The sequence below is a fragment of the Apodemus sylvaticus genome, chromosome 21 (assembly GCF_947179515.1).
Source record: "Apodemus sylvaticus chromosome 21, mApoSyl1.1, whole genome shotgun sequence".
Taxonomy (NCBI): Eukaryota; Metazoa; Chordata; class Mammalia; order Rodentia; family Muridae; genus Apodemus; species Apodemus sylvaticus.
In genome coordinates this window covers 23,705,096-23,731,204 of record NC_067492.1, presented here as the reverse complement: position 1 = coordinate 23,731,204, position 26,109 = coordinate 23,705,096, and the positions used below count along the sequence as shown (strand labels likewise).

Sequence of the window (26,109 nt, the reverse complement as noted above, 5' to 3'; positions counted from 1 at the left end):
GAGTGCAACTAGATCTGCCTTGCTCAACCAATGGGCCGTGAGCATCCCAGGGTCGAAGGGAAACTGAGTCCAAGTTCGGGCAACCTTTCTTTGGACACTACTATACTTCGCCAGAATTAGACTACAAATCCCACAATGCAGAGCGCTGTAGAAGCTGGCCAACGCGAGCTCCTGAAGAACTTCGGAAGATGTAGTACACAACTGTTCACTCATAAGCCAGTATAACGAAGGCTCCGAACCACTGAGAACTACCATTCCCAGCTGGACAAGTGGCCAGACCTCGAAGCTCGCCTTCCTCGGCCACGGTCTCTGAGTATTCTCCTGCCTCAATTCTGTAGCTAATATCAAATTTGCTGCACTACTGGTTCTCAGAACACCCTATCCCCAGGTCCGGGTCTACCTTTACTGCTTGGCCTTTCTCCAGAGTGCTGGGGGGGGGGGGGGGGGCGGGGAGAGCTGGAGGCGTGGCGCAGCTGTGATCCCGCCCTCAACGCGGAGGCCGCTGGGGGCTGGTCCCCATGGCAACGGACTGTACACTACCGCAACGTCTCCAGCCTGCTTCTGCTCCAAAGTCATGGCCAACCCCCAGGCGCGGAACAGTTTCTCCAAGCCAAGGTAGCACCTGGCCGGGCTGAGGGTGGGGAGGACTTGAATATTTCCAGAAAGAAAAATGACTGCCGGGCGTGGTGTCGCACGCCTGTAGTCCCAGCACTTGGGAGGCAGAGGATTTCTGAGTTCGAGGCCAGCGTGAGTTCGAGGCCACTCAGTTTGACTACAGAGTGAGTTCCAGGACAGCCAGGGTTATACAGAGAAACCCTGTCTCGAATAACCAAAAAAAGAAAAAAGAAAAGAAAGAAAGAAAAGAAAAGAAAAATGACAGTGATCCAGATCGCTGCACTGTCTGTTGGTCTCTGTTCTTTGGGTTAGGATTTCAGAGCCACGGATTCAGCGATACAGTTGTAATAGAATTGGGGCTGACTCGTCAGCCTGGTAAGAACGTTAAGAGCTGCCGATTATCATTAGATACGTGATCTTAGATAAACACTGAAAAACCAAATGCCTTATAATTATATGTAAAATTCTCACCACAACAGACTCAGAATCTTCATTCATTAGGAAGCACAATGTAATTTCTATAAGCTGAAAAATATTAATTCACCATTCATGTAGTGACACAGTTTCCCTTATAGAGATGCAGCATGGGTTTCCTCCTTCTGACCTTAGAGAGGAAGATGGATAGACCAGAGCTTAGCACAGCAGAATGTAAGCAGAACCTGATAAAAGAGACCTTAGAGTTTTATATTTCCTTGGAGAATGTTCCTCCTCCTATGGGCTTTGTTCTCTTGCTACTTTAAGGGACTGTCTGTGAAGGTCACTCAATAAGAGGAAGTACTCCTGAGAACCCATTGCCTGGAGCCAACTATAACACTGAGTTTTCACCACCATTAAGATACAAATGTAGCTGGCGGTGGTGGCAGCGCAGGCCTGTAATCCCAGCACTCTGGGAGGCAGAGGCAAGCGGATTTCTGAGTTCGAGGCCAGCCTAGTCTACAGAGTGAGCTCCAGGACAGCCAGGGCTATACAGAGAAACCCTGTCTCGAAAAAAAACAAAAACAAACAAACAAAAAGATACAAATGTAAATATTTTGCATTCCTCCTTGAGAGTTGGTATTAAATCATTTTTTCAAAATAGGAGACTAGGGCTGGAGAGATGGCTCAGAGGGTTAAGAGCACTGACTGCTCTTCCAGAGGTCCTGAGTTCGATTCCCAGCAACCACATGGTAGCTTGCAACCATTTGTAATGGGATCTGATATCCTCTTCTGGTGTGTCTGAAGACAGCTACAGTGTACTCATAAAGTAAATAAGTATTTAAGTAAATAAATAAATAAAATGGAATCCTAGCTGGGCAGTAGTGACACATGCAGCACTTGGGAGGCAGAGGCAGGTGAATCTCTGAGTTCAAGGCCAGCTTGGTCTTGGTCTACAAAGTGAGTTCCAGAACACACACAGACACACAAAGACACACACAGACACACACACACACACATGGGCCTGAGAGATGATTCAGCAGGTTGAGGTAATCACAAGGAATGCGTGATTACCTCAACCTGATCCCCAGGTCCCACAAGGTAGAAGGACAAAAGTCATTCCACCGAGTTGTCCTTTAATCTTCCCTGTGTCCTGTGCCTCACACGTTAATGTTAATACAGGCATACTCACAGAAAGGAAGGAAGGAAGGAAGAGAGGGACAGAGGGAGGGAGGGACAAAGGGAAGGAGGGAGGGAAAGGAAAAAAAGTGGGGCTGGAGGAAGCTGCAGAGATGGCTCAGCAGGAAAGCTCTTTCAGAAGACCTGAGTTTGATTCCCAGTGTCCACATCAAGTGGTTCACAATCACCTGTAATTCCAGCTACAGGGGATGGATCTGACACCTCTGGTGTCTGTGGACACCTGTAGTCATGTGCTAACCCACATAATTAAAAATAATAAAAAATTAAAATATTAGAGTCTAGAGAGATGACTCAGTAGTTAAGAGCACTGGCTGGCAGCTCTTCTAGAAAATCTGAATGAGACCACCAGCACCCACAAGGTAGCTCTCAACTCTCTTAACTTTGGTTCCCAGGGATCCAATGTTCTCTTCTGCCCTCCAGGAGAAATAGTCATACACATAAAATAATAAAATAAAATTCAAAATAAGAAAAGTAGTTAGGGCCGGGCGGTGGTGGCGCATGCCTTTAATCCCAGCAACTGGGAGGTAGAGGCAGGCAGTTTTCTGAGTTAGAGGCCAGCTTGGTCTACAGAGTGAGTTCCAGGACAGCTAGGGCTACACAGAGAAACCCTGTCTTGGAAAAGAACCCCCCCCCAAAAAAAAAGTAGATGGCTCAGCGGTTAAGAGCACTGATTGTTCTTCCAGAGGTCCTGAGTTCAATTCCCAGCAACCACATGGTGGCCCACAACCATCTGTAATGAGATCTGATGCCCTCTTCGGGTGTGTCAGAAGAAAGTGGCTGTGTGCTTCACATGCATAAAATAAATAAATTCTTTTTTTTTAAAGATTTATTTATTTATTATATGTAAGTACACTGTAGCTGTCTTCAGACACCAGAAGAGGGCATAGATCTCCTTACAGATGATTGTGAGCCACCATGTGGGTGCTGGGATTTGAACTCATGACCTTTGGAAGAGCAGTTGGTACTCTTAGCCTCTAAGCCATCTCTTCAGCCCCAATAAATTCTTTAAAAAGAAAAGTAGTTAGAAATTAAAAATAAACTAATAAGTACCTATCTTAGGGTTTTACTGCATTGAACAGACACCATGACCAAGGCAAGTCTATTTTTTCCCTCAAGTTTATTTGTAAAAACAGCATAGGACACTGGTCATCTGTAAATAATGTGTAGGCAGGTATGTCACAGCAGTTCATATGTCTTCACATTAGCAGGAGCCTTTTCTAAGGCAACTTGTATAAAGGACAACATATATTTGGGGCTGGCTTACAGGTTCAGAGGTTCAGTCCATTATCATCAAGGCAGCATCCAGCCAGGTTAAGGAATGCCTGATTACCAGCCTGGTTTCTGTCATGATTTTCAAGGTAGTCCAGGATACTTAGAACCATGTCAAAATTAAGTTAAATAAATGAATAATTTTTTGAAACAGGGATAGTGACAAATCTTGAGGAAAAGGTATTAAGAGCCCAGTGAGCAGATTAAGTTGTTCTGCATCTTGTTGTTCTCCAATATGAGTCTTTTAAAAACAACAAAAGTCAGTTTTGGAAACCAAACCTGAATCTCATGCTATTAGGAAAGTCCTCTGCCATTGAGGTATATGCCCAGTTCCTCTAGTTTGTTTGTTTGCTTGTTTTGAGAGAGGATTTCACTATGTGCCCCTGATTGGCCTGGAACTCACTATGTGCCGGCCACAAACAAAGATATACCTGTCTCTGACTGCCAAGTGCTGGGATTTAAGGTTTGTGCCTAGCCCAACTCCCTTTCTGCCTTCTATCATGAGAGAATGTTGGAAAATTACCCAAGATGGCTTTAAACTTGCAATTCTCCTTCTTCAGCCTCCTAACCAGCTAGGATTCCAGGACTACTAGTCCATGATAGTCACAAACACATACATATTAGGTGACACCTGTCCTTTCCCATAAGTTGTTTGTCCACTTTCTTGGTTCATGTTTGTGTAATGTTAAGAGGCATTAAAAGACTAGGGTTGGGGGTCTCATGGCCCCATGAGAGTAGGCCTGAGGAATTCTGCAGAACAGTTTCCCAACTGAATTCACATGTTTGAGTAATACTAGTCTGACTTTTTATTTGTTTTCTTTTTTTTTCCCCTTTAGGTTTTTCGAAACAAGGTTTCTCCTTGTAGCTCTGGCTGTCCTGGAATTCTCTCTGTAGACCAGGCTGACCTAGAACTCAGAGATCTACCTGCATCTGCATCCTGAGTGCTGGGATTAAAGACATGTGCCACTAGCACCTGGTTCTAGTCTCACTTTTTTTTTTTTTTTTTTTTAATGAGCAAAGAAACTGAGCTTTTTTTTAGCCGGGTGGTGGTGACGCACGCCTGTAATCCCAGCACTCTGGGAGGCAGAGGCAGGCGGATTTCTGAGTTCGAGGCCAACCTGGTCTACAGAGTGAGTTCCAGGACAGCCAGGGCTACACAGAGAAACCCTGTCTCGAAAAAAACAAAATACAAAAAACCAAAAAAAAAAAAAAAGAAACTGAGCTTTTTTAAGTACAGCAACATAGTTAAAAGTCATGAGCGAGCAATGCCAGTGAACACACAAGTACACAAGTCTATCTAGCAGCACACCTGACCCCACAGATCACTGGATAGCATCTGTTTCTTCTACTCGGCTACACTGGCCTATGTACTTAGCGGCGGGGCCCCGCCCACCCCACCCCCCACCTCCCACCCCCCACCCCCCCACCACCGTTGCTCTTTGAATGCCTTTCTACCTTGAGCAAGCTCCTTCCCAAGAGGCCTGACTTTCAAGTTTGAGATCTCTTCAGGATCCATTTTTCTCCTAATCTTCTATCATAATTGACACCTATACAACTCATTTTAGTCTTTGTAGTATTTTATGTATCTCATTTTTTTGGGTTTTTTGTTTGTTTTATACGTTTGTTTTGAGACAGAGTTACTCCATGTAGCCTTGGCTGTCCGAGAAGTAGTTTTTGTAGACCAGTCTGGCCCCGAACTCACAGAGATCCACCTTCCTCTATCTTTAAAGGCCTGTGCCACAACACCTGTTGCTTAACTCACTCATAGTTAACCTTAACAAAACTACTGGGAGAAGAATGAGAATTGTCTGTTTCTTTAAGAGAAAACGCCTAGCAGAGGTTAAATGATTTGCTCAAACCTGATCCTTTTGAAATCCCAGCTGCCAGGCCCCCAGACTCTTTCAGCCATTAAACAACACCCTCTTCTGGACTGTGTATCTGGGAAGGGTCAGAGGTCAGAGGGATCTCCCCTTCTCCCCTTTATGGGCTCTGTCACCCACCACAGCTTCTTTTCTATGCAGAACAAGTGCACAATCTTCAGGAGGGACTCCGGAAGCCAAGGGCATTGAGAAACGCAAGCTTTCTCAGAAACGAAGGACACTGGTTAGTGACGCTCACACTCGCTCTGCAGCCGTCTGTGCCACCTACTCCCCAAAAGCATAACCCAACAGACTAGCGCCTTCCCAGTCAGAGAAGTGTGACTCACTCACAGAAGCCAGGCTCACTGTGCTCGGGGAGGAGGTGAGGGCATGCAGGTCCCTCCTCTTCTGAAAGCTGGCCCAGGCTGTCCTAGGTAGAAAAGACGTAGCCCCTCCCCTCAGTGCCCTTCACTTTGCAACTCAACATTCCGAAATGGACTTCATTTCATCAGCAGCCTGCTGTGTGCACCAGACACTGTCTGCTGTGACCTGAACCTTTTATCTTTATGGTTTCAGGTCTGGTACAGTACTTGAATTCTGTAAATGCTTATCAACAAGCATGTGAAGACACAGTATAGAGTATATCTCTATTGGGTTTGGTTCTGAGTTCCTCGTTCCTATTTTTTCTTTTCAAGAGTTATTTATTATTATAAGTACACTGTAGCTGTCTTCAGACCCACCAGAAGAGGGCATCAGATCTCTTTACAGATGGTTGTGAGCCATTATGTGGTGTTTTCTGGGATTTGAACTCAGGACCTTGGGAAGAGCAGTCAGCGCTCTTAAACACTGAGCCATCTCTCCAGCCCCATGTCCCTATTTTTAAAAATTTTTATATAGATCAAGCATAGTGGCTCCTACCCGTAACCCTGGCACTGGGAAGGCTAAGGAAAACTGCTACAAGTTTAAGGCCAGCCTGGCTTCATAGTAAGCTCTAGCCTGGGCTACATGAGAGAGACACTTTTTTGTTTGTTTGTTTGTTTTGGGTTTTTTTTTTTTTTGCTTGTTTTTTTCAAGACAGGGTTTCTCTGTATAGCCCTGGCTGTCCTGAAACTCATTCTGTAGACCAGGCTGGCCTCGAACGCAGAAATCCGCCTGCCTCTGCCTCCCAGAGTGCTGGGATTACAGGCGTGCGCCACCACTGCCTGGCTGAGAGACCCTTTCTTTAAAAGTATTTGTATTAAAATAAATGTGGTCAGCTAAGTATGGTGGCACATACTTGTAATCCCAGCACTTGGGAGGCTGGAACAGGAAGCTTTTGAGTTCATGGCCAACCTGGGCTACATAGAAAGATCCCACTCAAAAGCCTTTCTCCTTGCCTCTTCCCTTCCCAAAAGGGAAAACTGCCTTACTAAGTATTTTAGTTGTGTTTGGATTTTCTTTTTCAGTGTCTTGAATGGAACACATGCTAGGAAAGTGCTTTCTGCTGACCATGCCTCAGTCCTCGGTGGAGCCCTTGTTAATTTGGTATAGGGTTGTTGTAATTGAGACAACAGACAACCATGGTTCAAATCTCAGACGAAAGCATCCTGTTGATGGGGCTGGAGTGGATGCTGCAGGAGCTAAGAGCACTTGCTGATCTTGACCAGGGTTCTGTTCCTAACACGGTAACTCCAGTTCCGGAAGAGCTGATGCCCTCTTCTGACCGCTGCAGACTTCAAGCCTGTATGTGGTGCACTTACATACAGGCAAAACGTTCATATACATAAAGTAAACAAAAATTTTAAAACTAAATATATACAGGGAGGCTGCAATCAGGAAGTAAAGTGAATAAATTAATAAATGAAAAAATTATATACATGACACAAACTTATTAAAAAATTATATATATACACATATATATGTGTATATATATGTGTGTGTGTATATATACATATATATATATGCGGTCTTGGAGATTAAGAGCACTGACTGCTCTTCCAGAAGTCCTGAGTTCAATTCCCAGCAACCACATGGTGGCTCACAACCATCTGTAATGAGATCTAGTGCCTGCTTTTGGTGTGTCTTTAGACAGCTACAGTGTACTCACATACATAAAATAAATAAATCTTTGAAAAAAAAAGGCTAATATAATCTAAGCTAATTTTTTAAAAAAGGAATTATACACACACACACACACACACATACATATGCAAACTTAAGGCTCCAGTTGACAGTGGAACATGTGTGTGCTCTGTTGCTTTCATTGTGTGAATGTGTTCTTTGGGGGAGGATTTGGGAATATATAGGCCATATATATTAAGAAGCTGGGAAGTGTGAAGAACAGGCAGGCCCCTGCCTAAGGAGAAGAGGGCAAATAAGGACTCTGTAGAGAACACGTACAGTCACGTTCCTGTAAGGCGACCTCCAGTTCCATTCTGGCCTCCACCAGCTTTCCAATGTTCAGCACAGCTCAGTGTAGACCTGCAGTCCAAGCACTTTTGCTTTTTTTTTTCCTTTGGTGTCAGCAACTACCAGAGACAGAGACAGAGAGAGAGAGAGAGAGAGAGGGGGGGGTGGGGGTTCCTCCGGTTTTCACCTGCAGGGGGAAGCAAAGAGCAGGGAATTCAGAGGAACTGTGTGAACGTTCTAGCAGCCCTTGGGCAGAAGCCTTCAACCAGAAGCTAACGCCCCTCCCACCCCACCCCACCTAGAAAGAAGTAGCTACTTCCACAGTATATGGGTTTTCATTCGCCGGCTCAAATCAAAGTAAGCTGCCTATGTTTTCTCCAGCAGAGAAGGCAGATTTATTCTCCTTTTGAAAATCTTAAACACTTGTCAAAATTCGTCAAGATTGATCCCTGGTGTCTCCACTTTTGTTGTTCTGGGACAGTCTGACACAGTGGTCTCAAACGCATGCTCTTTGCTCCCACTCCCAAGCGGAATGCTGGGATTACAGGCCATTCCCACCAACTATGTAGAGTGTTTGTTGTGATAGACCCTTGCATGTGGCCCCGACTGACCCACCATAGTAGTTCTGCTTTAGCGTCCTCGAGCTAGCATTACAGCTGTGAGCCACCGCACTTATTAAAAAGTCATTTGTCTGCTTGCTTAACTTCCTGACACACACACACACACACACACCAGCCTGAATGTTTTCCCCTTAGTTTATTTTTTTAGTTAAAAAAACAACAACAAAAAACCTATATTGTAGCCAGGCAGTGGTGGCCACACCTGTAATCCCAGCACTCTGGGAGGCAGAGGCAGGAGGATTTCTGAGTTTGAGGCCAGCCTGGTCTACAGAGTTCCAGGACAGACAGGGCTATACAGAGAAACCCTGTCTCGAAAAAACCAAATCCAAAAAACAAAACAAACAAAAAACCCAGGTTGTTGTTCTTTTTGAGACAGGTCTCTCTGTAGCCCTGGCTGTCTTAGAACTGGATATGTAGCTGGCCTAGAACTCACAGATCCACCTGATTCTTCTGCCACCAGGCTGAACTTTTTTTTTTTTTTTGAATCAGGATCCACCCTGCCCTAGAACCCACATCTAGTGGAGCATAATCATGCACTTCTGATGCTTCTATCTCCACAACCAGAACACACAAATTACAAGCAGAGTCTTAAGATTACAGGATTATGAGCGGGTACCCACACTACACATGGACATAACCCAGGGCTTGATGCATGCTATATAAGCTTATTATCATCATTTACTGGTTTTGATTTTTTTTCTTCTTTTTAAAATTTTTAATTTATTTTATGCATATGAGTACACTGTAGCTGTCTTCATACACACCAGAAGAGGGCATGGGATTCCTTTAGATGGTTGTGAGCCACCATGTGCTTGCTGGGAATTGAACTCAGGACCTCTGGAAGAAAGAGCAGCCGGTGTTCTTAACCACTGAGCCGGTTTCTCAGCCCCGGTTTTGGTTTTTTCAAGATAGGACCTCTCTGTGTAGCTCTGGGTATTTAGGAACTCATGATGCCGACCAAGCTGGTCTCAAACTCAGAGATAGAGAGCCCCTGCCTCTGCCACCCAGAGTGCTAGAGTTAAAGGTGTGTGCCACCACCGCCCAGCTTATTGTGTTTTTCTATGCTGTATTTAATGAAAAGATTTTTTTTGAGGTTTTTTTCCAAGACAGAGTTTCTCTGTGTGGTCCTGGCTGTCCTGGAAATTACTCTGTAGACCAGGCTGGCCTCAAACTCAGAAATCTGCCTGCCTCTGCCTCCCAAGTGCTGGGATTAAAGGCGTGCACCACTACCGCATGAAAAGATTTTTTTTTAAAGCCATACATGCCACTTTGGACCACATGCATCTACTAATGGGTCAAAATGAAACCCCATTCACCAGGGACCCTCTCCTACTTCTTCTTCCCCAAAGGATGCAGCCCATATCCTTGCAGGCTCCATTTACATCTCTGTAGTCCAGTCTGTCTTATCCATCTAGACATTAGCCTGGGCTTACCCTCCTTTCCTCTTTCTTTCTTTCTTTTTGTTTTTTCAAGACAGGCTTTCTCTAGTTTCCTATTTCTTTATGCTTTTGTCATGTTGTACAGTGCCAAAGGACAAGGATTGGGCTCTTCAGTATTCAGATTTGTTTGTCATAGTACGAGCAGTCAATGTTTTCTGAGAACACAGAAGAGTATAACTGGCATTTGCTGGGTTCTAGCAGGAACTACACAGTTTTCTCCTGACATCCTTGCCTCGTGCATTGGGATGAGGTCACCCCTACTTTATAGAGGAAAAGTCTGAGGCTCAGAGAAGTTAACCTGTGATCACACTGCTAATAAGGAAGATGTGAGATTTAATCCTAACCATCTATAACTAAAAGACCACCGTCTTTTTTTTAATTTATTAATTTATTATATGTGAGTACACTGTAGCTGTCTTCAAACACTCCAGAAGAAGGCTTCAGATCTCATTATAGATGGTTGTGAGCCACCATGTGGTTGTTGGGATTTGAACTCAGGACCTTCGGAAGAGTAATCAGTGCTCTTAACTGCTGAGATGAAGACCACAGCCTTAACTATGGACCATATTAATGATGTCTGTATAACTGGGTATACTGGCATATACCTGTGATCCCAGCAAATAGGAGCTAGAGACAAGGTCTCAAGTGTAAGACCAGCATGGGTCATATAGAAAGATTGTGTGTGTGTGTGTGTGTAAGATGCAGAAGAATATTAGAATGGGACGAGGCTGTGGATACAGCAGTATCCACACAGTGCTTACCTAACATGAGTGAGATAGTTCTGGGTTCAATTCTCAACAATACTAAAAAAGGGAGGGGTGGACTAATGTTGCCATAGTAACCCCAGCTGTCCCTCCCTTAAGCCCTTGCAGTTATCCATGGGTGGCCACCTGTCGCCATGGCCTACATACGCCAGTGGCCAGACGATTCTATATAAACGAAAGCCCTGTTCAGATGACAGCCGGAATCGAGCCAAGTAAGCCGGGGCCAGCCCAACGGGGGAGGGGCTGATCTCGGCTAGGTATTGACCCACGACAGAGAACTTAGTGGAGTTTGCAGCCCCAGACCAAGAGTGCAAGGATCCATGGGTGCTAGTGACATCTCAGCCCACCATCCTCTGCAGCAGCTGGCAGCAGCAACCCCTGAGCGTCTCCAAGCCCAGGTACCTGGAGCAACTAGAGAACTACCTGCGCAAGGAACTCCTCCTGCTGGACCTGAGCACAGACTCTGCACAAGAGCTGAGGCTGCAGGTCAGAGCCCACAGACCCAACATGTCAAGGGGAAAAGAAACCTCATGCATCAGAACCGAATAACAGACCTTCACAGGGAAGGGGTCCTCCATCTTGCCACTATTCCTCTTGGAAAAAGAGGCAAGTCCTTTGGCAGAGCCTCTGGCCTGGTGGCAACAATGAGAAACTTAAGGAAACTAGCTCAGAGACAGAGAGAGAATGGTCAGTCTAGATGCACTCCAGACTCTGGTACATATTAGAGAGGGACTCTAATGACGAAAAGCGATCTCAGACTTTGGACTTAGACATGACAGCATTTACTGAATGCTGACCCGTGGGCCAGGCTCTGGGCACATTCTTAAACAAGCAGAAGCTTGAAGGCATCCATCCCACCAGAAGTGGGGGAGCTGGGATTCTCACTCAAGGCTGGTTCCAGAACCTTGCTCATCCCAGTAGGCAATCCTGCCTCCGAAAGCTTTCTGCGTTTGCAGACCTAGAACCTCTTTCCCATCCAAGTACTTCTGCGGAATGAGATGGCTCGATTGCTGAAAAGCCTGCTGCACAGGTGTGAGAGCCTGAGTTTGGATTCCCAGAACTCACCCAACTGAAAAGCCTGGCCCAGCAACGTCTATAACTCTAGTACTTGGGGGTTGCCTGTGAGAGACAGGCAGATTCCCGGAGTTTATTGGCTAGCTAGCCTTGCCAATCAGTGAACTTCAGGTTCAGTGAGTGAGTGACTTTTTTGGTTTTTGGTTGTTTTTTATTTTTATTTTATTTTATTTTGCTTTCTCAGGATAGGGTTTCTCTTTATAGCCCTGGCTGTCCTGGAACTCACTCTGTAGACCAGGCTGGCCTCGAACTCAGAAATCTGCCTACCTCTGCCTCTGGAGTGCTGGGATTAAAGTTGTGCGTCACCACTGCCTAGCTGAGTGAGTGACTTTATCTTAAAGAAGACACCTAATGGAGACTTCTGTGAACCACAGCACATGCATGCACACATACCTACACAGAATCATTCTAAATCTAAGTTTGAAAAGCAGATTCTGGAGGGCTGGAGAGATGGCTCAGTGGTTAAGAGCACTGACTATTCTTCCACTTTGAGTTCAGAACATGAAGCTAGAACCCCCTGTCCTGGTCCCATAGGTCTTTGCTATAGAGAAGGGGCTACAGGAGAGAGACAAATAGACACAGGGTCTCATAGACAGGAAGTTGGCTGCTGGGTAGCCGGAGTCAACTTGGGCAGAATGGCATATGTTTCCCACACTGGTGGTGGCTAAGCCTCAGAGTTGGCACCAGGCAAGGCCTCATACCTGTTCCTCCTCTCCAGGTCCATGGTACTGAAGACTTGGGTGGTACTTGGCCAGGCATGGGTTACTGGCAGGTTCACATGGAAACAGTTCTGAGCCCACTGGAGGTGGGGCTTATAGGTCACAAAATGATAGTTTTTTAAATTTTTTATTTATATTTTTTATGGCAGCCTTACAGGGAGATCTTTGAGTTCTTCATAGAGGATTTCAAGACTTACAAGCCATTATTATCCTCCATCAAGAATGCCTATGAGGTGATGCTGGGTAAGACTGCAGCCCTTGTCTGGACCCCTCCTGGAATGGACAGACTGTTCTGATTCTAATTTTCTTCCCCCAACTGATCTTTCTGGTCATGTTTTGCATGCCTCAACCCTTCTTTGCTTTAGAAGGATGGTGAGGCAATCTGTAGTAAACAGAAGGAATCTGAGGAGAGCAAGTCCTTCTGGGAAGGAAGGAGGCTCCCTCACCTGCTCAGAACGTGCTAAGCAGCCACAGAGCTGAAGGCTTAGGAGGGTGGGCTCCTAAGCCTCTCCGAGGGAGAGGGAGAGGTCCTGACCCTTGGTGTGACTCAGCCTGTTTTTTTTTTTCTTTTACATGGCTGGAGACTGAACCTCATGTCACATATGTAATTAACAAGCCCTCTATCCCCAGCTGCTGCCGTCCTTTAAGAGCAAGTGTGTGGAGAGAGTGGAGAGGCACTGGAGAGATGGCTCTACAGTTAAGGACTGGCTGTCCTTCCAGAGGACCTGGTTCAAACCACAGCACCTGCGTGTTAGTCAGCAATTCCCTGTAACTCCCATCTCTAGGGGACCTAACCTCTTCTTCTGGTCTCTGCAGGCACCAGGCACACATAGGTTTCACAGACATGTACACAGGCAAAAGGCCATGTAAACCAATGACCTGTGCAACCAAGATCTGTGACTCCTGCCTATTTGATCTCTGTGGTGCCCCCTAAAGGGCTTTTCTTCCTGTCTGTTTTGTTTTGTTGTTGAGACAGGGTCTTTCTTTCTTTCTTTCTTTCTTTCTTCTTTCTTCCTTTTTTTTTTTTTTTTTTTTTTTTTTTGGTTTTTTGGATCTTGCTTTTTCGGGACAGGGTTTCTCTGTGTAGCCCTGGCTGTCCTGGAACTCACTCTGTAGACCAGGCTGGGCTTGAACTCAGAAATCTGCCTGCCTCTGCCTCCCCTAGTGCTGTGATTACAGGCGTGCGCCACCACCGCTGGCTTTTTTGGTTTTTAAGACAGGGTTTCTCTGTATAGCCCTGGCTGTCCTGGAACTCACTCTATAGACCAGACTGGCCTCAAACTCAGAAATCCACCTGCCTTTGCCTCCCAAGTGCTGGGATTAAAGGCGTGTGCCACCACTGTCTGGCTGGGGCAGGGTCTTCCTATGGATTCCCAGCTGTCCTGGAGCTTGCTTTGTAGATCAGGCTGGCCTCCAATTCAGAGATCTGCCTCCTCCATGCAGTGCTGGGATTAAAGGCATGCACCACCATACCCGGCCCACCTGTCTTTGCTTAGCCCACCAAAGGGAGAAAATCCGGTCCCTGGAGCCCCTGAAGGCCAAGATTGTCACCATGAACGAGGACTGCAGCGAGAGAATCCTGGCCATGAGGGCTGAGGAGAGGCACGAAATCTCAGTGCTCAAGAAAGAGAAGATGAATTTGCTAAAACTCATCGATAAAAAGAATGAAGAGAAGATCTCATTGCAGAGTGAGGTGAATGAACGTGGGAGAGCTGACAAAGTCCACATGTTCCTGCTCTACCTGTAGCCTGGGTGTGATGACTCCTCGTACTGAAGCGACCCCAAACCCTTCTGCCTGGAATGGAGGAGCTATCACATTCCCAAGAGTTCCCCTACTATCTTCCCTCTGCCCCGCTCAGTATAGACTCCAAGGTGGCTCCAGGCACCGGCAAACTCCATGGGCTGAAGCACTGACATCTTGCTAGGTACTCAGGCACAATCAATCGCTTTTCTTTTTCCTAAGCTGAGAGAGAGGACTGCCAAGCACTTATCACAGCCCTGGAGTGACTAGCTGCCAAGAGTCCCTGAGTATGCAGCTCTATCTATCTGCCACTCCCACTCCCCAGGTAGCTAAATTGAGGAAGAGCCTGGCTGAGGAGTATCTGCGTTACCTTACTGAACGAGATGCCCGCAAAATTCTCATCGGGGACCTGAATGAACTGAGGTACCAGCGAGAAGACATGTCACTAGCCCAGAACCCAGGTAATCCAAGCCAGGTCTCTCTCCTAAGGTGCTAAAGTCTGTCACCATTTACCCTGTCCACTCAACATCCCTAATATCTTATTATCCTGTGTCCATACATGGCAGGAGATGTCTGGGCCATCCCAGATCCCCGCTGGGGGCGGTGATCTTTTTGCCCTAGACTGAGAATCATAAAGTAGGAAATACTGCTGGAAGCTGAGACTCTGGGTGGGAGAAACCTAGTACCACATGTCCTGGGGTTCTCTACTTAGGCCTGAACCCTTAGGTTGGCGATGCTGTAGACACCAACAAATCCCAAGCAGGGAAGGTATATTACTTTTCTATTGTAGCGATAAGACACAGTGACTTATAGAAGGAAGAGTTTCTTTGGGATTTGGGGTTCTGTCACCATCATGGCAGCAGGCATGGCACTGGAGCGGCAGCTCAGAGTTCACATCTGATCCATTGTCAGGAAGCAGAGAACGCAGTAGGAATGGCACTGAGCCATTGAAACCTCAGGGCTGCCCCCAGTGACATACCTTCTCCAAGGCCACACCTTTCAACCCTTCTCAAACAGTTCACCAAACGAGGAACAAGTATTCAAACACAGAAGCCTATGGGGCCCACTATTCAAGTAGAGGGCATGCCCCAAGCAATATCCAACGCAACCCTTAATGTAAGCCCTAGAGGCAAGGTGACAGACTGATGGCCCCTGGCAGGTGTTTGGGGAGAAGACCCTGTGAAGCTAACACTGGCACTGAAGATGACTCGACAGGACCTGACTCGCACGCAGATGGAGCTTAACACAATGAAGGCCAACTTTGGAGATGTGGTGCCCAGGAGAGACTTCGAAATGCAAGAGAAAACCAACATGGAACTTCAAGAGCAGGTGCCTGGTGGTCAGGTGGAGTTGGACGTGGCAGGGTGTGGCCAGGCAGGTGGGTAGCTAGGACCAATCACCTTGCCTACAGCTAGACAGCCTGAGAGCCGACTATGAAGAAGTCCGAAAGGAACACGAGATGCTGCTGCAGTTACACATGAGCACACTAAAGGAGCGGGACCAGTTCTATAACGAGCTGCAGGAGATCCAGCGCACCTCCACGCCGAGACCTGACTGGACCAAATGCGAAAGTAATGATGACTGTAGGGGCCCCAGGGCCTGCGGAAGAACACGGACTGGGTTCTAGCTTCCTCTCCCAATTTGCAGGTGTCATAGCAGGGGGCCCAGAACGCTGGCTAATGCTGGCTGAAGGGAAGAACAGTGACCAGCTTGTGGATGTGCTCCTGGAGGAGATCGGCATGGGTCTGCTTCGGGAGAAAGACTTCTTCCCTGGCCTGGTAGGGGGGGTCCCTGAGCCAGAGGCCGGTTAAGATTCTGGGGGAAGCATCTAGAGCTCATTCCTGTTCATGTGCTGGCACCTGCCTTTCAGGGCTTTGGGGACTCCATCCCTCCCTTCCTCCGGTTTGATGGCCCTGTGAAGAACAAGAAACCGAGCAAGAAGGAGGTGGTAAACCTCCTCAAGGATGCCTGGAAGGAACGGATTGCAGAGGAGCAGGTCAGCTCTCACGGGTTATAAAACATGGCTGCTGCAAAACCTCACATCCAGTTTAAGGAGTTCCCTCAAGATGGTAGAGAACAGGGGGCTGGAGAGATGGCTTAGCGGTTAAGAGCATTGACTGCTCTTCCGAAGGTCATGCGTTCAAATCCCAGCACCCACATGGTGGCTCACATGCCCTCTTCTGGTGTGTCTGAAGACAGCTATAGTGTACTTAGATATAATAATTAATAAAATCTTAAAAAAAAAAAGATGGTAGAGAACAGGGTGGGAACCTAATAAGTCTGGGACACTCTTGACCAAGTACCCTCTTCACCCTGCAGAAGGAGTCATTTCCAGATTTCTTCTTCAATTTTCTGGAGCGTCGCTTTGGGGTCAACGATGCCATGGCCTGGGCTTACACCATTTTTGAAAACATCAAGCTTTTTCGTTCCAGTGAGATCATGAGTCAGTTCTATTCAGTACTGATGGGAAAGGTAAGCTTTGGACTAGGTCCTACCTACTATACTCAGGGAAGTAGAAAGGGCTTCCGTCCCCAGCACAGAATGGCCCTACCACTACTCTAGTAAACAGCATATCGCTTCCCTCATTGTAGAATTTGGAGAGTGTATATATCAACCAAAGAGAGACACTGTCCCATCTACTGAAGGAGTTGATAAATGCTGACACTCAGAACGAGGGGTTAATCACCATGGAACAATTCAGGTAAGAGACTGGTCAGACTACTCCAAGCTCTAGTCCATTATTTTGACTGGTCAGGTTCTCCCATATGCAGGGAAAGGGAGCCTCACAGGAAAGGCCGCAGCCTCAAAGTTTGCTGCCCTCACCAAGAGTGGCAGCATATGCTGGGAATTCTAGAACTTGAGAGAAAAAAGCAGGAGTCATTTAACTCCAGATCAGCCTAGAAAAAAACTGTTTCAAAACATGCCAGGCATAGTAGTGCACATTCACCCCCCCCACACACACACACACACAAGGTTTATCTGTGTATCTCTGGCTGTCCTGGAACTCCCTTGTAGACCAGGCTGGCTTCAAACTCAGAAATCCACCTCCCTCTGCCTCCCAAGTAGTAGTGCACATTCTTAATTCCAGCCCCTGGGAGGCAGAGGCAGGAGGATCTCTCTTAGTCTGAAGCCATTCTGGTCTACAGAGTAAGCTCTTGACCAACCAGATAGACCCTTTCTCAAAACAATTAAAAAATATTTGACAAAACAAAGTTTAGGAGACTAAGGTAAGTGGATCATTATGAGTTCAAGGACTCTTAAAAAGAAAAATAAGAAAAAACTTGCTGAGGACCTGGAGAGATGGCTGGAGAGAACACTGACTGTTCTTACAGAGGTCCAGAGTCCAATTCCCAGCAACCACATGGTGGCTCACAACCATCAGTTAGTGGGATCCGATCCCTCTTCTGGTGTGTGTCTGAAGACAGTGACAGTGAACTCACATAAACAAATCTTTAAACCAAAAAAACCAAACTGTTGAAATAATACTGGGCATGTTCTGGGAGGGATGGAGGGGCAAGAAGTCTCTGTCACTCAGGCCCTGATGGAAATTCTACTCTCCCTGTAGCACCATCCTCAGAAGTACCTTTCCTCTCAAGAAGGAAGAGCAGATTCAGGAGCTGATGGAGGCAGCAGGCTGGGGTCCAGACAGCAGCAACACAGACATGTTAAACTACCGAGCATTGTTCAGTGAGGTAGGTAGGGACACATAACTTGCCAGCTCCTTCCCTCGTCTTCTTTAAGCTACAGTCAAATGGCCTCACCCTACCTTCTCCCATCCCCCACCCACAGGATGAGGAAGGGCAGAGCGAGCCACTTGTGCAGAAGTTGTGGGAACAGTATGAGAGTGAGAAGGAAGCCTACTTAGGAGAACTGAAGCAGGAGCTAGGCCTGGAACCGTGAGTGGCCATGGGCCCTGGGCCTCCGGGTGGGGCAAGTCCTGTCAGAGAGCATCTCAGGTGCCTGAGTCTCCCCAAGCAACAAGTTCCATGCTGGGCACCACCCCATCAGAGTAGTTTATAGGCACTTCAGAGGAGCGTGCAGAGAAGAGCTCACACCTGGACGCCTGTCTTTCTTTCCTTGTGGAGCAGTCTTGAAGAGGTGACTCTACTGAAGATGCGTGGGACCCTGATGACCATTGATCCCACCATGGACAGGCAGACCCTGAGTGCCTACCTGAGCCAGGCCTATCAGATCCCTGCGATTGATGTGCCACTGGAGGATGAGGAGAGGCAGGCAATAATTTCGATAAAGGTTGAGACTGCATTTGATCGACTTAAGATGGCAGACACGAAGCGCGTAGGACCTCGAGAGCCAGAGCCAGCAAGCTAGAGCCCCAATGGGCGACGGAAATACTCCAATGTTGCTAACCTTCTTCCAGTATAAAATTCTTTAATTAAATTCATTATTTCTCAGGCTGGGGGAAGGCGATCTGGGTATGCCCTAAGACATGCACCAAAAACCAGAACAACCCACTTGTGAGACTTTATTGGTGCTAGGAGATGAGGAGACCTTGAAGACTATGTAGGGTTCCAGATGTCCAAGGTAGGGAGAGTAGGTGACAGGTAAGGCCTGGTCCTACTGTGCAGGGAAGACAGAATTGCCACTGAATGCACAGGGGATGAGTTGTTGCCGGTACTCCAAGGGCAGGTACCGCTCCACAAGCACATTCAGTGAGACTTGATCGGTGACCAGTCCCTGCCTGTGTGAGAGGAAAAGGGACTCAAACAGAATCTGCACCAGCCCTCCCATACTCACCCTGCCTTTTATGTGCACTTACCGTCGCATCAGCAGCTCTAAGTCTTTTGGCGTCACAGTCTTACGGCCAGCATGGGCAGCGAACACCTCCAGGTCATCGCAAAGGTGCTGGAAATACTTGTCTAGGCTGCCAACAAGGTTGTGATAGAGCAGACTACAGAGTCTGTTTAGGAAATGGCACCTCTACCCACCCACTCCTAGACTTACCACTTCTCTACTCTTTCAAGAGCCGCCTTCTCCACAGGCATCTTAGCATAGAAGCTGAAGAGCTTTACATAGTGGCTCAGCCCGGCCTTGTAGGGGTCTTGGCGGTGCCTAGGACCTGCCGTTCGGGTCCTGGATGGAAGCTTGGCTGGCACAGACTCCAGGGGCTCTGAAGATAAACTGAGGACAGGAGCAGACAGGTGATTGAGCTGCTGTTTGGGGAGGCTCCTATTTGAAGACAAGTCCTGGTGGCTCTGCTCAAACTGTGACTATTGCAAATTAATTAACTTGAACAAGAAATCTAAGGGGGATGGGGAGGGGGTACACCACCCTTACTCCCAGCGCTGGGGAAGCAGGGGCAGGGAATCTGAGCTCAGGGCCAGCCTGGTCTATTGATTGAGTTCCAGGATAGCTAGGACTACATAAAGAAACCCTGTCTCAAAAAAGACAGGAGGGGAGCCGGGCGGTGGTGGTGCACACCTGTAATCCCAGCACTCTGGGAGGCAAAGGCAGGCAGATTTCTGAGTTCCAGGCTAGCCTGGTCTACAGAGTGAGCTCCAGGACAGCCAGGGCTATACAGAGAAACCCTGTCGGGGTGGGGTGGGGGTGGAAGAAAGACAGGAGGGGGAAGGGGGAGGTCATCAACAACCACCACCACAAACAGCCTGGCCCTTCCCTGTGACCCTGATCCTCCAATCTAGATCTGATATCCTAGTGAGGGCCTCAACATTTATGTTGCTACCTGCTCAAGCTTGTTAAACCTCAGGTCTCAAATTGGACAGACTTGCCCCTCAGGAATCCACCACCGCCTGTCCAAAGCCTGCTCATGTCCTCCAGGGAGCCCCTGTGATTACTCACTGACCTAGGAGTTTCTCCCTCACCTAAGCTCTTCTACACATCTCGGGACAGGCACCAGGTGACAGACAGGCAGGGCCTAACTACCTGGGCTTGACAATCATCTGCATAGCCGTGAGGACTGAAAAGTGCACAATGCCAACTTCAGGGCACCCTCTTCCCAACAGCCTGGGACTCTTACACTGCAACTCCAGGTGACGTGGGGCGCTCGGATAACTGATGTGGCTGTCCAGGTGACGTGGGGCGCTTGGATAACTGACGTGGCTGTCCAGGTGACGTGGGGGGCTCGGATAACTGACGTGGCTGTCCAGGTGACGTGGGGCGCTCGGATAACTGATGTGGCTGTCCAGGTGACGTGGGGCGCTCAGATAACTGATGTGGCTGTTCAGGTGACGTGGGACGCTCGGATAATTGATGTGGCTGCTCAGTGGGCAGTAAGGTGTAGGTGCCGGAGGATAATTCTCCACTTGCTGCAGAGAAAGAGTTGTGTCACAAGAGGTCACACAGCCGTGAAGGCCTAGTCTCCCTCTCTTAATTCCTAAGTGCCTCAGAGAGCTCTAGGTAAGTGACTGCCCTTTACAATCCCCTGGGCCCTCACAACTACCAGTTCCCATTAACAGCCTGGACAAAGTTTCTTCTGTGTGACAGACCCTAAGAAGCCAGTTAACACCCACTTACTGATACCTACACTAGGCCTCTTACCTGGCCTACCAGAAATTTCCTCATCCTCTGAAGATTCTTCTCGATCCTTGGGCTCCACGAAGGGTAAAGGAGAGGCACCAAAGCCAGTTGTGCTCACTGCAGGAAGGACAAGCAGCACTGCAGTCCTGCCTCAGACTCTCCTGGCCCCATCCGGACTCTGCTCTTGCGGAAAGGAGGGACTCCTGGGCAAGGGGTTCTGGGGCACACATAAGGGCCGGAGGAGGGAAATCTCTAAGCTAACTCTTGCCCAGGCTAACCTGGCTCCAGGTGAGCTGCCCATCATACTCACTCTGGTTCTGCAGCCTGGTCCCAGTGCTTGGGGTCCTGGGGCCCACAGCGCTCTCAGCATCTTCAACCCCAGTGTGAGAAGGCTTGGGCAGAGAGTGATTCACACTAAGGGAAGAGTCAGCCACGGGCTGGGAGAAAGGCTGTGTGTCTTCCAACACTACATGCTTTGGCAGACCAGCAACAGGTGTTCTATGATCGTCACCTGGAGATCAAGAGCCAGATAAATTCTATATCCTAGGCCCACCTGCTAAAACTTGGGACTGTAAGGTGTAGGCAGTGAAACGTTAGGGCTTCTCTGCCTAAGGAACCTCCAGAAGGAGGTAACCCAGCCTTCTAAGTCTGTTCCCTTCTGTCGCCCTCCTTGCTAGGCTGCTCTCCCTGGTCCTCCCCTGACATTCCCCAGCCTGTACAACTTGCTCAAAGCCCCCAAAACCATTTACTCCCGCCTCAACCGTCTATCTCCTCTGCCCAGCACCTTCCTCAGATATGAACTTGTCCTCTGGAATCAGGCTCCTGGTTAGTGGTTAGTGCTAACTGGTCATAAAGCCTGTTTCCCCACCCGTCTTCTAACAAGCACTCGCCACTGCAGGGCACCCTTTTCTTCCTCCCTCAGCCCTGCAGTTCACGAATATAAAGTAATAAAAGCCACAGAGACACTCAGACTAGACCCACTCTGATGCACCTTGCAAGTGCGTGGGAAGCTTGAAAGCCGTGCCAGCTCCTCGTGGTGCTAACCGTTAACTACATCTGGAATGAACTACAATCCAGCCAGGCAGTGGTGGCGCACACCATTAATTCCAGCACTTGGGAGGCAGAGACTGGGGGATTTCTGAGTTCAAGGCCAGCCTGGTCTACAGAGTGAGTTCCAGGACAGCCAGGGCTTCACAGAGAAACCTTGTCTCAACAAAACAAAAACAATAAAAACCTAAAATCCAAATGACTGGGCACACCTGTTAGGGTTTTGTTTTTTTTTTTTTTAAATCATTGATGTGGGAAGATCCACTTCTTTGTTTTTCGTTTTTTTTGTTTTGTTTTTTGCGGTTCTGAGGTTTTTGTTTGTTTTTATTAGGTACACTCTTTATTTACACTTCAAATATTGTCCCCTTTCCTAGTTCCCTCATCCCCCGGAAAATCCCATAAGCCATCTTTCCTTCCCCAATCAACCCTCCCCTGGCATTCCTCTACACTATGGCATCAAGTCTTTCCAGGACCAAGGGCCTCTCCTCCCTTTGGTGTCCAACAAGATCATCCTCTGCTGCTGATGTGTCTGGAGCCATGGGTCCCTCCATGTGTACTCTTTTGTTGGTGGTTTAGTCCCTGGGGGCTCTAGGAGTACTGGGTGGTTCATATTGTTGTTCCTCCTATGGCGCTGCAAACCCCTTCAGGTCCTTGGATTCTTTCTCTAGCTCCCACATTGGGGACCCTGTGCTCAGTTCAATGGCTGGCTGAGAGTGTATTTGTCATGCACTAGGAGAGGGAAGACCCACTTCTAATTCAGATCTTTGAGCTGGGAAGATCCACCTTAATCTGGGCCACATCTTTGCTGGCAGCCTATATAAAGGTGAGGGAATTAGAAGGAAGCTTGCTTTCTCTGCCTGTGTGCTCTCGCTCTTGGAAGCAAGTCTATTCCTTTACTGTCAATAGAGCCTACTTATCTGAGATTCCAGCATATACTGAAAACCAGCTGAGACATCCAGCCTGTGGACTTAAACTGCTGGATTCTTGGACCTTTCATTGGTAAACAGCAATTGTTGGCTATCTGGACCACAGCCTGTAAGCCATTCTAATAACTCCTTCCCCTTACACCCACACTCACTCTGAAGTTATGTTCCTCTAGAGAACCCTGACTAACACAGCCAAAGTGCCAGGTAAGTACTTTGTAAGGAAAAGAGAAATTCCTAGATGCCTGACCAGGCTCATACAGTATCCCTGACCTCATCTAAAGTGGAGCAACCCTGAGTTCAGTAGCGCCTCCTGTCGGTCATAGAGTGGTAGCTTCTCCCTCAAACTAGAAGAGATTACAGCCTTACCTGGAGGAGTAGAGGTTAAGGATTTGTCTTCCAGATCCTGCAGAAGAGCACTGACATTCACAAGTCGGCGGATGGGCCGTCTGCGAGCCAGACCAGGTCTCTCCACTGTCGGTGGCAGACGAGGGGAGACAAAGCTGAGGCTGAAGGAACTGCTAAAATGGAAGCAGACACACGCCATTAATCCCAGCACTTGGGAGGCAGAGGCAGGTGGATTTCTGAGTTCGAGGCCAGCCTGGTCTACAGAGTGAGTTCCAGGACAGCCAGGGCTACACAGAGAAACCCTGTCTCCAAAAACCAAAATCCAAAAACCAAAAAAAAAAAAAATAATAATAATAATAATAAAATAAAATAAAAAATGGAAACAGACACAAGGAAAGCTTGAGACACAGCTCCCCCAAAGGGGCCACCCCTTAGAATATGGTGACCATATTGTATAAGCCCAGAACAGGGACCTGTACCTGGCGATAGACGGAACATCAGCATTCCCACGCGGCTCTATCAGGGCCCATCAAGAAAATGTAAGAAGAATCCACAGTGAGTCACCCAAGCCTATGAAAGCTCTCTCAGGTCTTTTCTACCTCCCAAGCAAAGAGGGAACAGCTCAGGTGTGTGCTAGGCCTCACCTTGGGAGACAGGCAACCCCTGGTTCACTTCCTGCTGAAACACTGACAATCTCAGCTTTTGCTTCCTTTTGCCAGGGGCTGTTAGACCTGGAGCCAGAGTGGAGGGGCGCTCCAGTTCAGGAAGGTGTAGCTCCAGGCTGTAAGGATGAAGTTTACCTCAGACATGGCAGAAAGTCCAATTTTAGTTTCTAGGGATCCCGAGAGGTGGCTCAGCCTGAGGGAAATTCACTGTGTACCTTCCCCGACTGCTTTCCCGTCTGGAGGACAGGGCCACTTCTGGGACTTGTGCTGGCTTCACCATTGGGTCTGGCATCACAGTGGAAGATTCTGGGGCTGCAGAAATAACAAGGAAAGGGTGGGACTGACCAAGAAGGACATCATATGACTGACTGTTGGACTAGCACCTCACTTTAACTGGCAGGCTGACACCCACTTACCAGTTAGTAAGATATTCTTCAGCAGAGTCCGGGGTGTCTGTTCCTCCAGGTGCCCATGTCCTTGAACACGAGCCAATCTGCCACCTGACTACGGGTACAAGCACCACTAGTCTCTTTTTTGACTTGAGAACCATGCAAGTTAAGCTTCAAAACAAAACAGACGTTAGGGTTCTATGAAGTCACCCGCGGAGTGGGTGGACACTTACCCTCGCTCCATAGGAATGCTTTCTGGCACCTGTCTTTGTCTGGCTACCCTGCCTCTTAGAGTATGGCGTTTGAGATTGTCTTCTTTGTGCACTGTGTAAAAAACAACAAAACAACCCGTTCTGAGAATTCTGTAGGAAGTGGGCGTGAGGATCTGGAAGTGCAGATGTCGGCCTTCATAAGGGGTGTGGTTTAAAAAGCTCTTTTCCTTCAGGGGCAAGATCCCAGAAATCACTTGTACCTTCCATAGTCCCCAGCAAGGAGGATGAAGGTAGCCCTGAGGTACAGACAGGCTCTGACTGATCTAGTGAGGGTGGGGGAAAGCTTCACAGAGGTGAGTACAGCAGAATAATAATGAGTAGAGGTTAAGTCACATAGGTAACAGACTGGAAGAGTATCCCATCCCAGGCATTAGAGTAACAATCCAAGTAGGAAATTTAAGTTATTTTTAACCTTTCAAGTTGTTGCCAAGGTGTGACAATAAGTTCCCCATGGGTTACCCCTTGCCCTATTTCTCCGGTCCAGTGTGTCTCAGAACTCTGTGTTCCCCAGGCACAGCTCCATCCCATTACTCACAGGTCCAAAACATAGCTGGAGGGGCTGGCCAGATTGCCCAGTGGTTAAAGACACTGCCTCCAAGCCTGGCATTCTGAATTCAGTGACCGGGACTCACACGCTTGAAGTGAGAAAAGACTCTGCAAATTGTCCTTTGATCTACACACACACACACACACTCACAAACACTGGCAGTAAATAAATGCATAATGCCATGTCTTGAATGAACAAGGGTCTGGTGGTACCAACCCTTTAATCCCAGCTACCAGGGAGATTAGGGAAATCGTATGGGCAGTTGAAAGCCTGTTTGGGAAAAAAATTAAACATCTTATCATGAACAAGTCTCAACTTGAAAAGGATGGCATTCTTCCAGACTGGTGGATGCCAACTTCGGTACCTTCTGCTCACGACCTTTCTCAAGACACTCCACAAAGTCAGGACAAAGCCCTACTCTCTAGAAAAGCATCTTTCCAGTTCCTGCCTCCCGACCTCTCATGGGAACCTCAGAGAGTATGTGCTGGGAAAGGTGAAGTCATCTGGAAATCGGGGTAGATGCCAGGACTACCTTAGTCTGGGGTGAAACAGGCTAGAAAACACAGCTTACCCTCTGCTTCAAGAGATCCAGCACTGCTGTGAGACTCTGTGGTCTCACCCTGGAGCATACAGTGAGGGTACAAAACAGCATAGCTGAGTCCAATTTGATTAGTAACACAAAGTCAGATCTGCGCATCTCAAGACTGTACTCTGACAGTTTTCCTTTTCAGACGCAGACAACACTCCCCATTCATTCTAGTTGCTCGGGCAACAGTCTCACATACTTGGTCTGAGTGCTCCAGCGTCGCCTCGGAGTGCGGGAATCCGCTGTATCCAGCACGCGCCGCAAGAGTGTTCGTACCGTCGGATCGCCGTCGGGACTGCTAAGGTCCGCCATGATCAGGACCCCACCCCTCCTAACTGCTCTAGCTGCAGCAGGCACCGCGTTCCCGCCGCCTCTTTCGAGCCAAGTCTCGCGATGCTGCCACAGGGCCCCACGGGAATTGTAGTCCAACAGCTGGGGAGCCGGGTCTGCTTGTAAATTTATTTTGGAGGCGGTCTCTTGTTAACCCTGGGGAAAAGCATGCAACCAGTTCAGACTTCATGGTTTCTTCATTAGAAAAAAAAAGTTAAGGATATAATAATCTTAAAGAATTAGGGGACTAGAAATATGGCTCAGAGGTAAGGCCTACTTGCTGCTGCTCTTGCATAGGACCTGAACCCTTACAGGGAAGCTCCCAACTACCAGAAACACCAGTGCCAGGTCATCATTTTCTTTAGGGGGTCTTGGGTTTTTTTTGTTGTTGTTGTTTTGTTTTGA

General features: G+C 47.9%; 2 protein-coding genes across 6 annotated transcripts; one reads left to right on the top strand and one right to left on the bottom strand.

Annotated features, from left to right (window-relative positions):
• The first annotated feature begins 5,525 nt into the window (after positions 1-5,525).
• Positions 5,526-18,478, top strand: Tsnaxip1 (translin associated factor X interacting protein 1). The gene is made up of 15 exons (XM_052166896.1): positions 5,526-5,601; positions 10,668-10,780; positions 10,928-11,054; positions 12,511-12,604; positions 13,858-14,054; positions 14,428-14,563; positions 15,262-15,431; positions 15,514-15,673; positions 15,750-15,880; positions 15,973-16,098; positions 16,422-16,574; positions 16,694-16,803; positions 17,668-17,794; positions 17,892-17,998; positions 18,191-18,478. Exons 2-15 carry the CDS (start codon positions 10,683-10,685, stop codon positions 18,429-18,431), a joined length of 1,977 nt encoding a protein of 658 aa, XP_052022856.1. The 5' UTR covers positions 5,526-5,601; positions 10,668-10,682; the 3' UTR covers positions 18,432-18,478.
• A 93-nt stretch (positions 18,479-18,571) lies between these two features.
• Cenpt (centromere protein T) lies at positions 18,572-25,748 on the bottom strand. 5 transcript variants are annotated; one of them, XM_052166892.1, is made up of 14 exons: positions 25,574-25,746; positions 24,203-24,293; positions 23,997-24,084; positions 23,796-23,892; positions 23,560-23,696; positions 23,395-23,431; positions 22,937-23,088; positions 20,908-21,108; positions 20,619-20,714; positions 20,189-20,386; positions 20,098-20,149; positions 19,065-19,241; positions 18,880-18,984; positions 18,572-18,801 (listed from the first exon to the last, which is right to left on the bottom strand). In XM_052166892.1, exons 1-14 carry the CDS (start codon positions 25,684-25,686, stop codon positions 18,678-18,680), a joined length of 1,668 nt encoding a protein of 555 aa, XP_052022852.1. In that variant the 5' UTR covers positions 25,687-25,746; the 3' UTR covers positions 18,572-18,677. The 5 variants fall into 5 exon arrangements, with proteins under 5 accessions (XP_052022852.1, XP_052022853.1, XP_052022851.1 ...); XM_052166893.1 differs by having other exon boundaries at positions 20,228-20,386; XM_052166891.1 differs by having other exon boundaries at positions 20,098-20,386; positions 22,937-23,085; positions 25,574-25,747.
• Between the last annotated feature and the right edge of the window lie 361 nt (positions 25,749-26,109).

Excerpts from the sequence above, each read along its gene's own strand:
- Tsnaxip1 (XM_052166896.1), top strand. The coding sequence starts at position 10,683 with ATGGGTGGCCACCTGTCGCCATGGCCTACATACGCCAGTGGCCAGACG. Across the intron at positions 14,564-15,261 it reads GTCACTAGCCCAGAACCCAG|GTGTTTGGGGAGAAGACCCT; the intron begins GTAATCCAAGCC and ends GGCCCCTGGCAG. Across the intron at positions 16,099-16,421 it reads AACGGATTGCAGAGGAGCAG|AAGGAGTCATTTCCAGATTT; the intron begins GTCAGCTCTCAC and ends TTCACCCTGCAG.
- Cenpt (XM_052166890.1), bottom strand. The coding sequence starts at position 25,686 with ATGGCGGACCTTAGCAGTCCCGACGGCGATCCGACGGTACGAACACTC. Across the intron at positions 20,715-20,907 it reads GACCAGGCTGCAGAACCAGA|TGAGCACAACTGGCTTTGGT; the intron begins GTGAGTATGATG and ends TCCTTCCTGCAG. Across the intron at positions 18,802-18,879 it reads TTAGAGCTGCTGATGCGACG|GCAGGGACTGGTCACCGATC; the intron begins GTAAGTGCACAT and ends CCTCTCACACAG.